General features: G+C 42.1%; 1 protein-coding gene across 2 annotated transcripts in view; it reads right to left on the bottom strand.

Moving 5' to 3' along the window:
- Nucleotides 1-18021, bottom strand: part of SH3BGRL (SH3 domain binding glutamate rich protein like) — a 91951-nt gene extending 73930 nt beyond the window's left edge. Inside the window, exon 1 of one of the 2 annotated variants that reach the window (XM_029606546.1) lies at nucleotides 17824-18021. In XM_029606546.1, coding sequence (XP_029462406.1) covers nucleotides 17824-17868 — 45 coding nt within the window. In that variant the 5' untranslated portion in view covers nucleotides 17869-18021. The remainder of the gene's footprint in view (nucleotides 1-17823) is intronic. The other variant, XM_029606547.1, reaches the window with a different exon arrangement.
- Between the last annotated feature and the right edge of the window lie 856 nt (nucleotides 18022-18877).

Raw genomic sequence — 18877 nt, 5'->3', positions numbered from 1 at the left:
AACAAACATTTTACATAAAGCGTGTGTGGACAGATCGTACCATGAGGAAGTATGACTGATGTAAGTGCTGACACTAAATGCGGAACAGACAAAAAAGCCAAATTTAAAAAAAAAAGGACATTAGAACAGAAAGACTCCTGGGCACCCACTGGGAGGACAGAATTGCCAACAGAGTCCTGAGCCCATCTGTAGCTGCAAACAAACTACAAACATGTCACAGTCACAGCTATTTTAGAGGCCTGCCCCAGCAGATTCTTGGTTTGTATTTACAGTTTTGTAGCGGTGTTAATACACCGCCTTACTGCTTAGATTTCTACACTATAGGGCTGAGTATAGATAACTGTTGGCAAATAAATACAAGAACAGAAAACTACCATTAAAAGGATGACCGGAGGTTTGATTTGTAGAAGGATTTTCCCCGCAGGAGAGAAATACATTCATAGATCTGCCCTGCCTGGTGTCAACACTGCTAAAAAAATAAAAAATAAAACTGTTCAAAACTTCAGAAAAGTGCTAACATCAGGTATTCAAACATTAAAAAAAAAATGCAAGTCATTCATTTGGTGTCTACTCTCAAAATATTTTATTCTTTGGTTTTCCTCCAAGTAAAGCTGAAAGCAATTCCCTGCTTAAGGATAAAGAGCAGGTGAAGTTTGCTTACAGATGAATATTTACACATAAAAACACAGATTTAAATAGAAAAAATACAAATTCAAAATGTTGTGGAATCTTTTTTCCAACATGAGCTTTGATCATCCACAGTATTAATTTGCCTTATTTATTTGCTTTCAAAAAAATGTCATGCAAGCATAACCTGATATAGAAAGAAAAAAACGCACATATCAACTATAAAAACAACAATACAGCCAATTAAGCTAATAAAATCCAGGAAATAAATATCCATTAGTGCATTATATATGATACAAATATATCTAAAATGGGACCAAGAAAAAAGGCCTACAATGAACAAAAGAAAAAAAAAACCCGCAAGAAAGAGAACCCAGATATCACAAATAACTAAGAAAAAAAATTGTCTAACTTCAGAATATCACAATATAGAAGTCTTCTTGGAATCAATAAAAAAAAACCCCCAAAAACCCCCCACAAATGAGAAGGCTGAGAGAAAATGTACTTCGTGCTAGTTAATACGGAGGAAACATTTGCGAGGAAAATGTAGCAAAAAGGAAACATCAATTACAATGGCCTCTTGGCACATTAACATTTTTTCCTCCTTTCCAGAGTTGCTCTCCAGAGGTCAGAAAACATCCAGGTATTTTTTAAACAGTATTGTCATAGCAGCTCTCTCTGGATTCTGCAGAGCAATAAATTAGTAAGCAAAGATGAGTATAAATCAAAGCCAGGATATCAAATCCTTAAATATTAAAATGGAAAGAGACCCAAAAAGATTTGTTGTTATGGTAGCTGGCCCACATACAACTTTACATATTGAACTGCCACAAGCACCGAATACTACTCACGGGCAGAGGATCCCCAATGCCTAGTCAGCCAAAATCTGGCTGCTTGGTGCAGTGAGGTTGACACTGCCATGGCTCATGGCAGTCCCCTTCCACCTATGCACGTTGGTATAAAGAGTTGTGGTTGTGACTTGAGAAGCTGAGGGAAAGGAAGGGAGAAAATGGCAAAGCCAAAAAAAAAAAAAAGGCACATTCAAAAAGCAAATTCCCAAATATTCCCTCTTCCCTCAAAAAAAACCCCAAAACCCCCAAAATACTCTGTATGAAATAGAACAAAATAAAATATCTATATGTTCCTTATGTTCCCCACTTCCCATTTAAATATTTTCCACCTCTGGGCCCATGTTGGGAAGCAGCTCACACCCAGTGCTGGCATATTTGCTCATGCAGTTGTTCACAGAGTTGCCACCCCTCCAGTATTATACTGAAGTTTCCAGGGATTAAAAAAAGTGCAGGATATTACTACAAGCAATCCTGGAAAAACTTGGGTCTCCAATGTATACAACTCTCTCTCATGCATCTTCATTGTGGCAATTCTGAAAACCCGACCGGTTAGATGTGCCTCCAGGAGTAGGGAACAGTTTCTAAACATTTAATATTCCGCATTTACAGTACCAAGCAGGTCTGGTTAACTTCCTGTTACATTTGCATCTCAGTCTGTAATCAGCACAAAGGAGGGGCATATAAAATAGGATTAGAGCTAGGAGGACAATTGTAGCATTCATCTAAGGCATAACATAAGATATATGGTAGCAATGTGGGTCTACTAGAGGAGGGTTAGGAAAGATGCAACAGTGCAGGTGCAATGCAATAAGGCAGGCACCTAGTGCAGAGGAAACAAGAGTCAGTAAGTAAAGAAAGGGTCTAAAGGCAGGCAGGACGAGCAGAACTGCAGCTACCCAACCAATAATTCTGTACTAAATCTAATATGGCATTCATTTCAGTACATTCCTCAGAAATGGTTGTACTAGACAGTAACAGAGAGTTTGCGGAAGTTATTTAACCCATGTTCACCCACCACAGATGTAACAGACAGAGCTCTGGCACGAGTCACCATAAACTATAGCAGGGCACAGCAACATTGGCACAGGGGGTGCAGTTCATGAAACTTTCCATAAAAATGGTATAAATCACACGTTTCTTGTTGCCTGGGGCATCTGAACGTAAGAATAGCAAATGGTGGAGGAGGATGATATTGCTCTCAACTCCTTAATCGTTTCTTATATTCCAGTCAGCATTTGCTGGGTTTTTGATTAAGCATGGGATCCTTCACGCCCATCAGCGATACCCAGGAGGGTATGGACCCAAGAAGGAAGAAAGCAAACCGACTGGATAAGGAGTTATATCCTGCAAGCGGTCAGGCAGATGGGCGATACCCTTAAACTTCAGAAAGGAATAAGCGGGCAACAGCCTCTTTGGTTTTGATGACAAAATTCCTTCCTTAAAATTATGTGGTCCAGTGGCAGCACTAATGAAGGGGGGAGGGGAAGCGTTCCCCAGAAAATGAGAGAGAGATGGGGGGGGGGGGGGGGGCGATAAACTCCCTCCCTCCCCTGATACTTAACCTCATGGGTCAACCCTACTGCAGGGCTGTCATTTTAAGAAGTAACTAGCCAGTTTAAGAAACGGGTTTAAAAATAGCCCTCTCTCCCCACACTTCCTTTCCCAGTCAGCCAACAGTTATTATCCTCAGAAAAGAAAATGCTTCCCTCTCCTTGGGGACGTTGCAATATATCGTGCTCAGCCTAGCACACAGCTTGATGCGCATTTTGGACACACTAGAACAACCTTGGACACAATAATGGGATTTGCGTGTAGCTAATAACCTCATCTGCATGGCATTTACATGTGATGAGCGCTATTAGCTATAACCCCCAATGCAAAAAAAAAATCACCACGCGCCCGACATGTGCGTTTTAACATGCAAAAATTTAACATCCACCCTGGAGCTGGGGATAAGTCTTGTCGCGCCCCAAGCCTCAACAAAAAAGCCTAATACTGTTTTTCTGTGAACCCTCTGACTAATATTGTCACAATACTAAGTAGGAGGAACCGCAGAAAGTAGCAACATGAAAAAAAAAAAAAGTGTCTTGATGGCGGTCAGTTTAGAAAAAACAGACACTCAATTTAAGAGTGTCCATTTTCCTAACCCATGGCTGTGCACCGATTAGGAAAATGGATGCTCATAAATTAAGCGTCTGTTTTCCGAGCCCACAAATCCACGTTTGTGCACACGATGCCAAGAACGCTCTAGGGACGCACAATGTATCCCTAGTGCATCCTTTTTAGCGTGGCATCTCATTAACATATTGCATCATGCACCCAGGAGAGGGGGATGGGTGCCCGTTTTCTACGCGCCTTTATTGCATTGGCCCGTCTCAAAGCTAGAGCCATCAGCTGATCTTTGGGGGAAAGAAAAAACAAAAAACCCCCCAAAACCCTCCCTCTTTCCCTCCCCCATCCAGTCAGCCACCAGGTGGTCATTTAAAAAAAAAAACAAAACACAAAAACAAAAAAACCCCCACATATCCCTCTGTTTCCCTCCCCCAGTAAGCCTACCAGTATCACTACTACAATTAATACCCCCCTCATTGCATGGACTTCTCCCTACCCCCCCCCAATCTCTCGGAAAGGGGGGAGGGCAGAGCACTTCACCTCCCCTTCCCCTGCCAGCTCTTTGGTTTGGCCAAAGGTCTATTCACTGCAACACAGAAGACTTGAGTTCAAACTTTCCATTCCAGCACTGAGCAGACGTTAAGGTGCTCGACTCCCGTACAGGAGGAAGGCCACGCCTGTTACTGGAGTGAACCTCTACTGGCAGAAGAGCAGCAGTGAGTAGGATTAAGAAAATTAAAACTAATAAAAGTGAGACCAGCAACTATTTGAGTCAGTGGAATGGGAGCACCATGTTAGCCCAATGATAAAATATATGTATATATGATGGTTAAAGGTGGCTGCCTAATAGTTTTAGGATCAAGCTTCCAGAATTACTTGAAAAGGTCCTGTCCTCAGGCACCCATTTCCTACAGTGTAATGCAAGTTGAGACTTCCTTGCGCTGTAAAACAGGCTGCATATGGCAGCTTCCAGAGATCAGACCCAAGCAGTCTCATGGCAGAAGTTAATGGAACCTGGTTTGTGCTAGTGAAGACAGAACTAAAGTTCAGAGCAGGCTCTAGAAAAAGCCAATCCCTGTCCTTTGGGGGCTCACATGCTTGCAGATTAAAAGACAGACCGACTCACAAGAGCAGTGTGGCGACCAGGACGGTTGCCCTGCTTGCCCGCCCCTTGCAACAGCCCAGCTAAGGTCTATCACACTACAGTAGATTAGCCCCTTTTGTTCTCTATTAGATAAGACAATCCGACCGGTATTTGTAGGGTCCTGGCTTGTGAGAAATGCTTTCCTTGTGAATTTGCAGGAGCCTTCTGACTTCACTACACAGACGCGTCACACAGACCAGCAATCTATGTACACAGTAAAACAAAGCACTGCCATCAAAACACCTTCTGCCTGTGCTGCTCTTAAGACTATCAACTGGCACAGCATCTCCTGGTGCACTGGCTTAGCACCTGCGTTATGAAAGCCCAGTAAAAACAGCTAACTGACCTACGGGCCGATACAGTAAAAACCGTGAGAGCGCGGCCTGTGCACCCGCTCTACCGGCGCACGCACAGGCCACTCTCCTGTGCGTGTGATTCAGTAAATTAATTTATTTAAATTAGGGCCCGCGGTAAAAAGAGGCGCTAAGGACACTAGCGCGTCCCTAGCGCCTCTTTTTGGACAGGAGCGGTGGCTGTCAGCCAGTTTGACAGCCAACGCTCAATTTTGCCGGCATCGGTTCTCAAACCCATTGACAGCCACGGGTTCGCAAAACGGACGCTGGCAAAATTGAGCGTCCTGTTTTCAACCCGCGAGCCCAATTTAAATTTTTTTTTTTAATTTTTAACTTTTGGGTCCTCCGACTTAATATCACCATGATATTAAGTCGGAGGGTGCACAGAAAAGCAGTTTTTACTGCTTTTCTGTGCACTTTCCCGGTGCAGAGAGAAATTAATGCCTACCTTTGGGAAGGCGCTAATTTCTGAAAGTAAAATGTGCGGCTTGGCTGCACATTTTACTTTCTGAATCGCGCGGGCATAACTAATAGGGCCATCAACATGCATTTGCATTTTGCGGGCTCTATTAGTTAATAGTTTCGGGGGGGGGGTTGACGCGCGTTTTCGGCACGATATCACCCCTTACTGAATAAGGGGTAAAGCTAGCGCATCGAAAACGCGCGTCCAAATGCGGGTTAACAGTGCGCTCCACCGGAGCGCACTGTACTGTTTCGGCCTGCTAGTGGGCTATTGCAGCAACAGTCCTGGGCCAATGGCTACTGACCTGGGTTCCTTCTGGAAGCCTGCGATCAGGTCATTAGGTGTCATCCTTCAGCAATGACCAAGACTCCCTCCACCACCTGAGGTAGTGAACGCTGCCTCCACAGAATCCCTGGCCACAGACCACCCGGGGAGAGGAAGACAGGACCTGAGGATCAAAGCAGGGGGCTCTGCTGCATGCGTTGCTCCAAGCCAGCAGGCCAATTCTCACGGAGAGGAGGTTTGAAACACCTGAACCTAACAAAATAAAATGCATGTCGCCTAGGTCATTGCACAAGCAAAAATGTCTAGACCTGTGGGACTTTTACCACATTAATCTGTGTAGCAGATTAATGTATCTAACTGAGCCATGTCTCCATAGCAAAAAGGTGAAGGGGTAAGAATGAATAGCTATGCAAGGACATAAGAACATAAGAAATTGCCATGCTGGGTCAGACCAAGGGTCCATCAAGCCCAGCATCCTGTTTCCAACAGAGGCCAAACCAGGCCACAAGAACCTGGCAATTACCCAAACATCAAGAAGATCCCATGCCACTGATGCGATTAATAGCAGTGGCTATTCCCTAAGTAAACTTGATTAATAGCAGTTAATGGACTTCTCTTCCAAGAACTTATCCAAACCTTTTTTGAACCCAGCTACACTAACTGTACTAACCACATCCTCTGGCAACAAATTCCAGAGATTTATTGTGCGTTGAGTGAAAAATAATTTTCTCCGATTAGTCTTAAATGTGCTACTTGCTAACTTCATGGAATGCCCCCTAGTCCTTCTATTATTCGAAAGTGTAAATAACCGAGTCACATCTACTCGTTCAAGACCTCTCATGATCTTAAAGACCTCTATGATATCCCCCCTCAGCCGTCTCTTCTCCAAGCTGAAAAGCCCTAACCTCTTCAGCCTTTCCTCATAGGGGAGCTGTTCCATCCCCTTTATCATTTTGGTTGCCCTTCTCTGTACCTTCTCCATTGCAACTATATCTTTTTTGAGATACGGCGACCAGAATTGTACACAGTATTCAAGGTGTGGTCTCACCATGGAGCGATATAGAGGCATTATGACATTTTCCGTTTTATTAACCATTCCCTTCCTAATAATTCCTAACATTTTATTTGCTTTTTTGACTGCTGCAGCACACTGAGCCGACGATTTCAATGTATTATCTACTATGATGCCTAGATCTCTTTCTTGGGTGGTAGCTCCTAATATGGAACCAATATGGAACCAAGGACAAAGATTTATTGCAACTTCTGGAATGGGAAAATATGTCCCAGAAAATGGTTGTGCATATAAAATGAAGTGCTCTAACTAAATTAATACATCAAACTGTATATTATCAATATTATAAACTAAGAAACATCATAAGCTCGAGCTGATGTCAAAGTACATTTACAAGATTTTTTTTGTTTTTAAGCATGGAAGCCTCAAACTAGGAGAACTTTTTCTGTGTCAAGAATAGCTCTCGTACTGCTGGCTCTGCAGTGTTTTAATATTTACTTTACAGTCAAACTTGTCGCTTAAGACTGTATTTTATATTTCAATCATAGGTTTCCACACAAATTAACAGATTTTTTCAAAAACCTTTTTTTTTTTTTTTTTAAACATTTCTAGTAGGAGACAGGACACATTGCAAAACGTGTTTCGTTTGCTTCGTCAGGGGTAGTTATTGAATTGTGAATTGTGTTCATTATGTTCCTCGCATCATGGAAAAGGCAGTCTACGTTCTGCAATGTGTCCTGTCTCCTACTAGAAATGTCTAAAAAACGTTTTTGAAAAAATCTGTTAATTTGTGTGGAAACCAATGATTGAAATATAAAATACAGTCTTAAGCGACAAGTTTGACTGTAAAGTAAATATTAAAACACTGCAGAACTGGCAGTATGAGAGCTATTCTTGACACGGAAAAAGTTCTTAGTTTATGAGGTTTCCATGCTTATAAACAAAAAAAATCTTGTAAATGTACTTTTGATACCAGCTTGAACTTATGATGTTTCTTAGTTTATAAAATGAAATGTGGCACTTCTATCAAATATAGAAGTGCCGCACTTCATTTTATATGCACAACCATTTTCTGGGACATATTTTCCCATTCCAGAAGTTGCAATAAATCTTTGTCCTTGCATACTATTCATTCTTACCCCGTCACCTTTTTGCTATGGAGACATGGCTCAGTTAGATACATTAATCTGCTACACAGAAAGTTTAGCTCCTTGTGGATCTTTGTAAAGTGCTTTGAGAGAATTTATAAAAGGATGTTACATACACCAAATTCCTTTCCTTACTCCGTCTACAGTTGTCTTCTACCAAAACAAACAAAAAAAAAAAGCCAGAATCAGTACCTCAAAGGTTTGAGATTTGGACACACCATAAATGCATCACTTTAAAAATAACTTCCTGGAAGTGTTATATTCATTTTTCTGCACTTTATAACAACAGTAACTAAAATGTAGCCATCCCCTGCCCCAGTTACAGGGGCAGAGGGGGCAAGAGTCCCATTTAAGAGGTCTTATAGATGTTGAAATGGACCATTGACATCAGGGGAACACAGTTACTGTAAAAAGGCCCTCCACACACTGGGCTGGTGTTCCCAATGATTTCACTTTGATAAGGAGAACAGTTGCAGGTATTTACAACAGAAACAGAAAGAAAAATTAAATCTATGTTTGTTCTTACTGAATAGTCCTTGCCTCTCTCCCAACTCATAAGAACGCAAGATATGCCATACTGGATCAGACCAGGTGTCCATCAAGCCCAGTATCCTCTTGCCAACAGAGGTCAAGCCAGGTCACAAGTATCTGGCAGTATCCCATGCTGCTAATCCCAGGGACAAGCAGTGGATTTCCCCAGGTCCACCTTAATAATGGTTTATAGACCTTTCCTCCAGGAACTTGTCCAAACCTTTCTTAAAAACGCAGCTTCACTAATAGCTTTCACCACATTCTCTGGCAACAAATGCCAAAGCTTAATTATGCATGAAGTAAAAAAAAGTATATTTTCCCTTATTAGTTTTAAATGTATCACCCAGTAACTTCATTGGGTGCCCCCTTGGTCTTTGTACTCTTTGAAAGGGTAAATAACCAATTAATGGTTTACTTGTTCCTCTCCACTTATTTTATAGTTTTCTATCGTATCTCCCCTCGACAGAACTAATGCACGGGTCTCTTATTAACTAAGCCTTCAAGGCCACAAGGGAAATCCTTTAGGACACAAAAGACTTCATCCCAGGCCACTTGAATAGATCAAAAAGTGTGCTACTGCCTGACCACCATGGGCCTCTTGTGGAAGCTACACCCGGGGCCGGCTCTCTTTCCTCCCAGGAGCATGCACCCTGGCACCTCAGGAATGCCAATGTCCAGTTGCCTCCATTTGAGTGAGCTGCATGAAAGATGGGGTGGTGTTGGTTTCAGCCTCTCACTGACCCAATTCCTCAGGCATCTTTACTCCCGATGCCTCAGCCCTTCATGAGAAGATCTCTGAAAATTCTCCAGGATCTAAGTACATCCCCTACTGGACTAAAAACAGACTCCCAGCAGAGGTGAACGGGGATGCAGCCATATTTGTTGGTCAAGAGCACTGAATTAAAATTAAATCAAAAGGAGTTTTACACATACTAAATACATTTTGTAAGAGGTGGCAGTTTTAATTCGCAAGAGAACTTCTTTCAGATAGAACTGAGGATTTGTTTTTCCCATAACTCACTACGAATATTCTATGCTAAAGGGCTGGGCAGATTTTGTGCATCTTACTGGACAACATAAGTAGTGCCATGCTGGGTCAGACAACTGAAGTCCTCATCCTGTCTCCGACGGGGCCAATATGGGTCTTTTGGAATTATCTGGTAGATCCTAATGGAAAGATCTATCCCATGGTGCCCGCTCCCAAAACTAAAAAAAAAAAAAAAAAAGTGGCAACTCACAAGTTTACCTGGCTAACAACTGCGAATGGACCAACCTCCAGGAATTTGTGCAAAACACAATTACAGACTAAACTCTCACAACTAAACCAGAGGTCAAAAAAAGAGACACAGGAAAGATTTTGCAGCAAATCAATTGCTATGTGCAGTCTCTAGGGAGAAAAAATAATAACATTTTCTCGTTCATACTAAATTAGAGTTATGAAGGATTTCCTGGACCCTGCAAAGAAAACATAGCTGCTTTTAATCTCCAGCAGACAGAACTCAACAATGTAATGTCATAAGTGCAGTCTGCATTACTCAACAGATCTACGATTGCTTCATTTGCAATTTCAGTGAAAAGTCAAAAGTATTTCCCTCTACTGCAATGGAACTACTCTGGGCCTGAACTGCCAAGGCTTTTGTTCCATTCCCTGAGTGCAGCCTCACTCAGGCCCTCGGTATTCATTAAAAACACAGTCCTCTAAATCTTCTGTGCCACACCATAGGATTTCAAAAAACTTCCATTCTCTTAATTCCAGGAAAATGGTGGAGGGGTTTCATCAATCTGAAACAGAATATATACACAACAGGAAAATAAAGAGAATGAAATCCAGGTTGTACCGTCCCCATAGCAAGTGACAGAACAGCAGGGTAGAATTGTGGCCCTTGTGTGCTCTTTGCTAGAATAATGATCAATTTTGCACTTCTGCATCTGGGGTTTTCCAGGTGGTTTTAAAATATGGCTTGAAGTCATTAACATTAGATTGTTTCTCCTCCACAAGAGATAGCCTGGCAGGACAAGAGACGTGCATTGCACTAGTGCACCAGGGAGGGTGAGATTCCAATTTCCTTTTGGACTAAAAGCCCGTGACCACGGAGCATCGTTCTGCTATCAGTTTTTCCCTGTGCGTGTTAAATACATGAATCACAAAATGAGTCATACCAAATCAATAGTGCAAAACACATGAATCACCAGACATTTTCTAGTTAAAAAGAAAAAAATATTTCTCACCTACCTACAGCATAGGATAGTCTGAGAGGGAAACTCATGAAATAGTTCCAAATGACCGAGCGTGAAATAAAAATTTGTTTGTAACTTAAAGAAAGAGCTGCTTCATAACAAGAAACAAGGCTCATTACAAAAACCTAGTCAAACCTCCTCCTTTAAAAAAAAAAAAAAATCATCATCCTGTTTTGGCTCTGATCCTTACATTGTGACCACAATGGTGGTGGTGGTTTTGGTGGGGGGAGTGTCAGGCAACGTTCTATTAAACAGGCTCTCAATCTGAGCCAGTCTGATGCCAATGGGCATCCTCTGCTCACAGCTCAGACCCTGTGCTTGGATTGCAGCCAAAGAGACCACATTCACCATTTACCCTATTAGACCATCATTTCCTCCATCTACATGGTGGTATTCATCTCTCAGCAGCTTGCTTCTCATATTGCAAGAGATTTCCTTTCATGTACCCTTCCTTTCAAATTGTAAAATATATCCTGACTTCTCAATTTTATATACAGAAAATGTAAATCATATTTAAATCTTTGTATTCCACAGCAGTGCCACATAAGCCCAAATGGCAAAGAGACCCACTAGAATGAAAGAAGCCTCCTCTTAAGGTCAGTTCTTGCCTCTTGCTAGTAGAGGGCCTTGGTGTGCCTCTTGAACTATCTGTTTAGACCTCCTAGCTCTATGGCTGCTGGTGGCCAACTTGTTCCTGTCTGAACACAGTTCTATTCCAGGCTCTCAGTCTGAACTTTGCAAAAGCTTGGTCCTATGTTTGGTCTTCATGGTCCTAGACTCAGTCCTACATTTCGTGTTCCTGTATCCTGTGTTCCTATTTGCTTTGTATATGCAGTCCTCCTGCACTGGTCCTATACTGTTTCTGTGGCGCTTTTGTGTTTCAAAGTTTTTCTGCAGTGACCCTACCTTGCATCTTTAGTCTCTCTGGGTTGGGGTTTTACATTGCTTTAGTATATTCCTTGCATTTCCTGCTGGCTGCCAGCATCTGAGAGCTCAACCCAAGTAGAAGATGGCAGTTGCGGGCAGAAGATTCCTGTCTTTGCTCTACTTAGAACCTGCCAATCTTGCCTTGGTCTATGCATCACCTGCTCTTGGCTTGGTCACACCTACTGTCCAAGACACATCGTTTGTGCAATCCACAAATATACATGGAATCAAAGAAAATAAAACCCACACACTTGCCAGAGTCCCCTGACATGTCCTGAAAACTTGAATAGGGACACACACAATAAACCTTAGCTTTCTTTAGAAAGGGGCCTGTTAAAAACATTTACAAGAAGTCAAATGTAAATTTCACTTTAATCCTATTATCTTTTTAGATTCCCAGACTTAAAGAATACAAAGAGAGACAGCATACAGAACTACAAATAGGGTGAAGCAAGGTTTTCAAAACTTGCCTGGATTTTGTGTGTCCCTTCCCTCCAACAGCAATGGATCTAATTCTGGTCAATTTCAATATAATAAATTCTGTAACCACAGTTGGCCTTCACACAAAGTTTGAAGCTCATCAATCCACTTCAGCGTGCCTCCAAAACAGAGAGATGGAACTCCTGCACATTAGTGCCAACAACCACTTGAATCTCCAACGATGACAACACATGCGCTATGCAGAATGCGAGAACTGCGGAATTACTCTTTTTCTACACAAAAGCAAGCCAAATTACTGTGCCTCAAGCTCTTAAGGTTTTAACTTGATAATGCACAGCTTCAATACCCAGTCCACCCTCAAGTTGCACCCTCCCTTTCAATCCTAACTATACCCTAGCAAGAGAATTCTAAACACACACAGATGCTCGAAGATGTACTCAAACTATTACGTAACATATGTATCACCTGTTTGTACACTGTTTTTGCTCACTATACTACCTGTTCAATTAGCTTGTCCATAGAAGTCTATGGAACGTAATAAGGCGTTCAGTTAATAAGTTACTTGGTTTTTGTTTCTTTATTTGTAATAAGTTGTAAAACTGTAAACCGGAGTGAAGGCAGATTGCTATACCTCGGTATATAAGAGATACCAAATAAATAAATAAATAAGTTGCTGCTGTCTAGGGCATGCCTAGAAAACGGACAGACTAACAATCCATAAATGCTACACACTTTTGAAAATAAAAATGAGCTCCATTGTGTACTGTCAGTTCCTCTTTCACCAACTTACCAGTACCAATCTGGAGCTCGATCTCAGCTATTTGTGTCTTATACAATCAGATTTGTGTATTAGAGTGTGTATTAGACACTTCTTATGCTCAAATTCTGAATATCTAAGAAGAGAGTACATCAAATAAAACGTATAACATATAGCTTCAGTGACAGCTACAGAAAATTATGCACAAGAATAAAAATGTGCTAGAAACTGCCAGAATGTGCTGCAACTTTAGAAGAGGCCTAGGAGTCCCTCCCCTATTAAATCTTTTCCAGCAGCAACTAAACTTATAGAAATATTGTGTTCTGATGGGCACGACATTTTCTATACCAAATTCTAGCTCCCCAACTGGATGATTCATTCAAAAGGTGGTATGGATGGCTCACAAAGAAGCCACAGGCCGTTCACAGAGCTAGAAGTAAACCATGATCTTGAAAACAGAACCCTTCTGCTAATTCACTAAAGCAGCATGTCGTACACCAGCCAAGTCAAAATACTGCCACATAGTGCAAACCATCATCTGAATGAAAAAAGCAAAGCTAAATAAAAGTTGTCCACTTTCCTCACTGCGCTTCAGTTTGGCTGCTTCTTGCAGTCCTCCAAGTCCTGTGGGTGTTATTGGAGAACAGGCTCGCCAATAATATGACAGTAATGGAGGATTAAAAAGGGGGCATATATTACTAGAAAACGACAAATTTTATTATGCATGTTTGCTGTACCTCACCCTGAACACAGGAAGGATGAGTAATAAATATTTTAAAATAAACAAAATAAGCTCCACCTCTCTGTAACAGTCAGTGAAAGAATATTCCAGCAAAACCCACAAGTGATATTGCTGTACCATATGGAAGCATGGCAGCCTTGTTTACTTGTTGGCTCCTGAACTTCAGCTGAAAATTATGTTCTGGCTTGGCTACACTTAGGAATACAGTTTTTATAGTTTTCCTGGCTCCTGCAAACTTTTTGGCCCAACCCAGTAAAACCAGGAAAAAAAATTATATAAAAACATTTCCAAGTCACAATTAACAGTCTCCAAAGTACTGTACTGTCAGTTTGACTTAAAAGAAAACTGTATCCACCATTTGCCATGTAAAGATTCAAAAGTGTGGATGTAAACTAGTCAATAATCGTCCGATAGTCTGCAGCAGATAAAATTTGGTTTTGTTACTGCAGCTGAAATTATTTTAAGATGCTCCTTTGAAAATTTGCATGTGTGGCTGTGTGTGTGTGTGGGGGGGGGGGGAAACAATTATGTTTTGAATAATGCCACATATATATGACATCACGTAGGAAGGCTTCGAGGCACTTTATGTTACAGTATAGGATGGGATTTATATCAGCTGATTCAGAGTTTGGAAGGTAATTTTGAATATGCCTTGGAGCACAGCTGTTTCCAGATACATAAATCCTTGTTTTTTGCATTTTGACATCTTAAAAGCAGCTCAACTTTTCCTCTACACTCATTCTATTTGAGTTTCCCTCTAGTCATGGCCCCCCTCCAAAATATTATACGTATATATATGCAGACACAATAGTAACATTTTAATTACATGGGCAAGTTATTACTAATTTATTAACTTTTGAAATATTGCACAACATACATTGAATACCGTTCTTTTGAAGAAGAGAGCCACTATGCAGTAATGGTTTTTGGAATTTTTTGTACATAAAAAAAAGTTTTACAAGTATTTAACTTCCAGATTTATATTCTGCTTTGTCCAAAGTTCTTTGGAAAAACGCAGATCACAATAAGAACAAACAAAATTGCACTACCTGCCCACCTCGCGAACCACCCATAATCTTAGCCCTCATCCACAAGAACCCCACTGGATCCGCCAACCAACTAATCCACTGTGCATCCATTCCAAGCTCCAACACATACCTCAGCAATCCTTTCCTTACTGTTTGAGGTGTCAGCTCCCTTGGGTTTTACCTCACTACACAGTAGCGCAGCCTATGGCAGCAGGTAAGGATCCTAAGGCCTCTGTTCATCTCACTTCCTTTTGTGGTGCCACAGAACCCAGCACACATCTGGCTTTCCCTTCACTTCTTCACAATTAAGGATCCTGTGTCTTACAATTTGTTCCTGTTTTTGCGTACCCTGGAGGGCTGTTCTATGCATCCATCACTAAAGTATTTTCTACTGTTACTCCCAAGTCTACCCCTTTGAGCTTCATGACCTTTTGTTCTATAAAAGTTTCCTTTCCACTGAAAATACTTCCCTTTTGTGCATTACTTGGAACTTGAGGCACCTGAAGGTCTCCATCATATCTCCCCCCGCCCCCTCGTCTCCTGTCGGGTATACATATTTAGGTACTTAAATCTCATCTCATTGGGCTTCTGGTGCAGCCTTTACCCGACCATATCCCTTTGAGGTACAGCCTCCCAAAGTTATAGAGCACTAGGAAGGTACGCAGTGTAGCACAGTTCATATGGTTACAATGCCCTTGTTCCAAGAGAGCTTACAATCTAAGTTTAAGGTTAAATGAATGAGTTCAATTCTGTAAATACTTGACCCCACTGCAATACAGCAACAAAGATTATGTCAGCAAAGGCTATTTTGCCATCTCTTCTTCAGGGCATGTTTGCCAGCTGCCAGCGTAGGCCTCGGGGGTTCACCCTGGAGGATGTTTTAACTACGCTGCAGCCCTAAGGGTTCACAGAAGCCCTATCCCTTACACTACCTCTGTTGATAGCTGTTCTCCCTCACAGTAAATAAATATTTCCTAAGCCTTTCTTCATATCATGAACCCTTATCACTGCATTTCTATTTATATGAAAACTGCTTCCTCCATGTACTTTATTGAAGCCCGATAAACATTTGAATGTGTCTATCTTATTCACCTACAACTCCTTTCCTGTCTCTCTTCCAATGGGTGTAATCTGAGTTCCCTAAGTCGGTGTAGAGTTTGTGTTGCGGGCTCTGCACTATACAGGCCGATACAGAACGGTGTGCTCAGCCGAGCGCACCGTTTAGCCCGCGCGTTTTTGACGCGCTATTATTACCCCTTATACAGTAAGGGGTAGTAATAGCGCATGGAAAACGCGCAGCCACCCCCCCTGAAACTAATAGTGCTCATCACATGCAAATGCATGTTGATGAGCCTATTAGTCACCCAAAATACCCAAGCCACACATTTTACTCTCAGAAATTAGTGTCTGCCAGCGAGTTCGACAACAGACGGCGGTAAAATTGAGCGTCGGCTGTCAGACCCGCTGAGAGCCGCCGCTTCCGCCAATAAGGAGGCGCTAAGGACGCGCTAGTGTCCCTAGCGCCTCCTTATAAGCGCGGGCCCTAATTTAAATAAAGAATTGCGTGCCCAGGAGAGGTGCCTGGGCGCTCGCCTCGGAGCGCCGGCTCTCCCGCGGACTTTATTGAATCGGCCTCAACAGCCCTTCTCTGAACTACTTCCATTCTTTCAGTGTTCTTACAAAAGATACAGTCTCCAAAACAGAACACTGATATTTGCATCCTTTACGCTCCTTGGCGCTGAAGCACAGCTTTCAAACCCTTGACCCTTTTTCTCAAATCCCTTTCATTTTTCCACCCTTCCTGGAGTGTTTCTCACATTATAGATATGTGCATCATCTACAGACATATTTTCATTGCAAGTCCCTTCGCAATATTATTAAAAAGACACTGAACAGAACTAATTCTAGTAGCTAGCTCTGTCAAACCCCACTGGTCTCATCTGCAGCTACTGAATAGCACTCTCTTAAGTTCTGGTGTTCAACCAAAAAGAGCCCCCAGTACACAAAACACACCTACACTACTTTATCAGTCCCAGACACTTGCATACCCTTCCAAGGGCTTTCTGACCTCTGCTGCAGAGTTCAAGAAATTTGGTTTTGTTTGTATAAATGCCAAAACGTATTGACAATATTTTAAAATCCTGCAATGTAGATGTCTAAAAACAATGGAGAAATTAACAAGCGTATTGTGCACAAACTTTCAGTCCACGCAGCTGAGTTCAAAGGAAACAGTAATCACTGTGTAAATTTCTGTTTAGAGAAGCAAATGTTTTACTTATGCACGTCTTTAGCAATTTATTGCTAACTTCGTTTGTTTTGTTACCTCCGCTAGGCATTAAGGATGAACGGGGAGTTTTGAGCATCATTCACCTATTTAGTGATCCTTTTTTGCTCGTCGAAATTGAATACACACGCGTCTGAATTTTACAGGATTGGCATTTCCTCACCTACAATAGCAGCCGAAATCCAACAGGGAATCATACAGCAGAGAAAGAGTATGTACTGGCTTACATGAGCCAAGAAAAATGAAGAAGCTCTAAACAGCTCGTCCCATGAAGGAAAAAAACAAAACAACTTCTTGTTTACACATAGGCTGATGAATTACGATCATACATAAAACCAAAGTTCCGCTTTTTTAATCAACAGAACTGCCAGAGGAATGGGGGGGGGGGGGGGGGGGGGAGAGGCGGCCAGTATTTTGTACTGTACCAGATGGAGTGACCAGTGCTTCCCCTCTGGGAGGCAATTTACAAAACAAGCAGCAGACAGGCATTACTAAACGCTCTCCCCGTTTCTTTAATTTTGCCTCCGGATCTGCACCTACTGCAGCATGCATAACCCGAAGGAATATTACAAGTTTACAGTTATGTAATCATCGTTCATCCTAGAAACTGGGTTTTAACCCATTCATAGTACTGAGCTACAAGGAAAATGCCCACAAAAAAAAAAAGCTGTCGCATTTAGCTGATGAACTTAAACGCATTCGTTTATTTACGCCCACGCGCTTTCGGCCCAATTCCTTCACTCAGTCAAGCGCGACTAAACGACTTTTAACTGAGACAACAGACCCTGAATGCGATGCATCCAGGGAGCACAACGTGCTCCCAGCAGGTGAGCGGCTGCACGGAGCCCCTTGCTGGAACACTAAAGAACGCTTTCCTTACCCGAGTGGAGCCGGAGGAGGTGGCAATGTACACTTGGACCGCCATGCTGACCAGCTCCTCGCCGCTTTCTCTCTGGGGGAGGGAGGGGGGTCTGGTGCTGAGGACTTGCAACCAAAAAGGAGGAAGAACAAGAATCCGGCCAGCCCCCTACTCGTCCCAGCCCTGCTCCTCCTTCAAGCCGTGGCTCAGCCCTCCCCCCCGCTTCGAGACAAATAATGCACGCGGAGGTCAGCGCTTGGCTTTCTAGGTGCACAACTACAGACCCTGCGCCTAAAAGCTGCAAAACGCTCAAGAGCAGGCGGGGCTCGTTCGGGAGGGACCGCATCAAATGTGTGTTTTTTTAAAAAAAACACTAGCTATGATTCCCACTTCCAGTAGTTTGGCTCATGGGTTCTGCTTTTTCCAAAATGCTCAGTATTTACAGCTCAGCCTAACAGGCAGGAAAAGTCGGAAATGCAGTCTGGCGACCAGCCAAAGCTACACTACTAACCCGGACAGTTTTTAAAGAGCACAGAACACTTCTAAAGCTGCTTGCTCACGTCTTTTTTTTTTTCTCTTGGCTGAAACCAAAATATGTCATAACTCTATTTATTTAGAAGCTTGGTTTGTAGTAATTTCCATATATGCCAGATTTCTTTTCTACATTACAAAAGAAAAATAATCTTAAGGATCTTCATGTTATTGGAATACCTAGTCTACCTAGCGATCTTTGTAAAGAAACAAACAATAATAATATCATTTTGCACGTTTAAACATCTTTTCTCGAGCACAAAATCCTCGGCCACCTCCGCCAAGAGGAAGTGCTGTGACGTCATAGAAACCCCTCTCCACCTTGCCGGTAGAGGGAGGTTCTTGTTGCTAGGTTGAAAGGTAACGCGGGTTCTTTAATTATGAGAGGGAGGGGGGAGGAGATTATGAAATGTTTCCTTTCTCCCTCTGACTGAAATCTTTTTTTCTCCTAACAGACATATAAAATATAGAGTTGGCTTTTTGTGCACCCGAATGGAAATAATCTGTTAAGAAAAATGGGGTTCTAATAGTTATATTCGTCCTG

Source organism: Rhinatrema bivittatum, chromosome 6 (assembly GCF_901001135.1).
Source record: "Rhinatrema bivittatum chromosome 6, aRhiBiv1.1, whole genome shotgun sequence".
NCBI lineage: Eukaryota > Metazoa > Chordata > Amphibia > Gymnophiona > Rhinatrematidae > Rhinatrema > Rhinatrema bivittatum.
The sequence above is the reverse complement of the archived record's forward strand: the minus strand, read 5'-3'. Positions and strand labels throughout refer to the sequence as shown.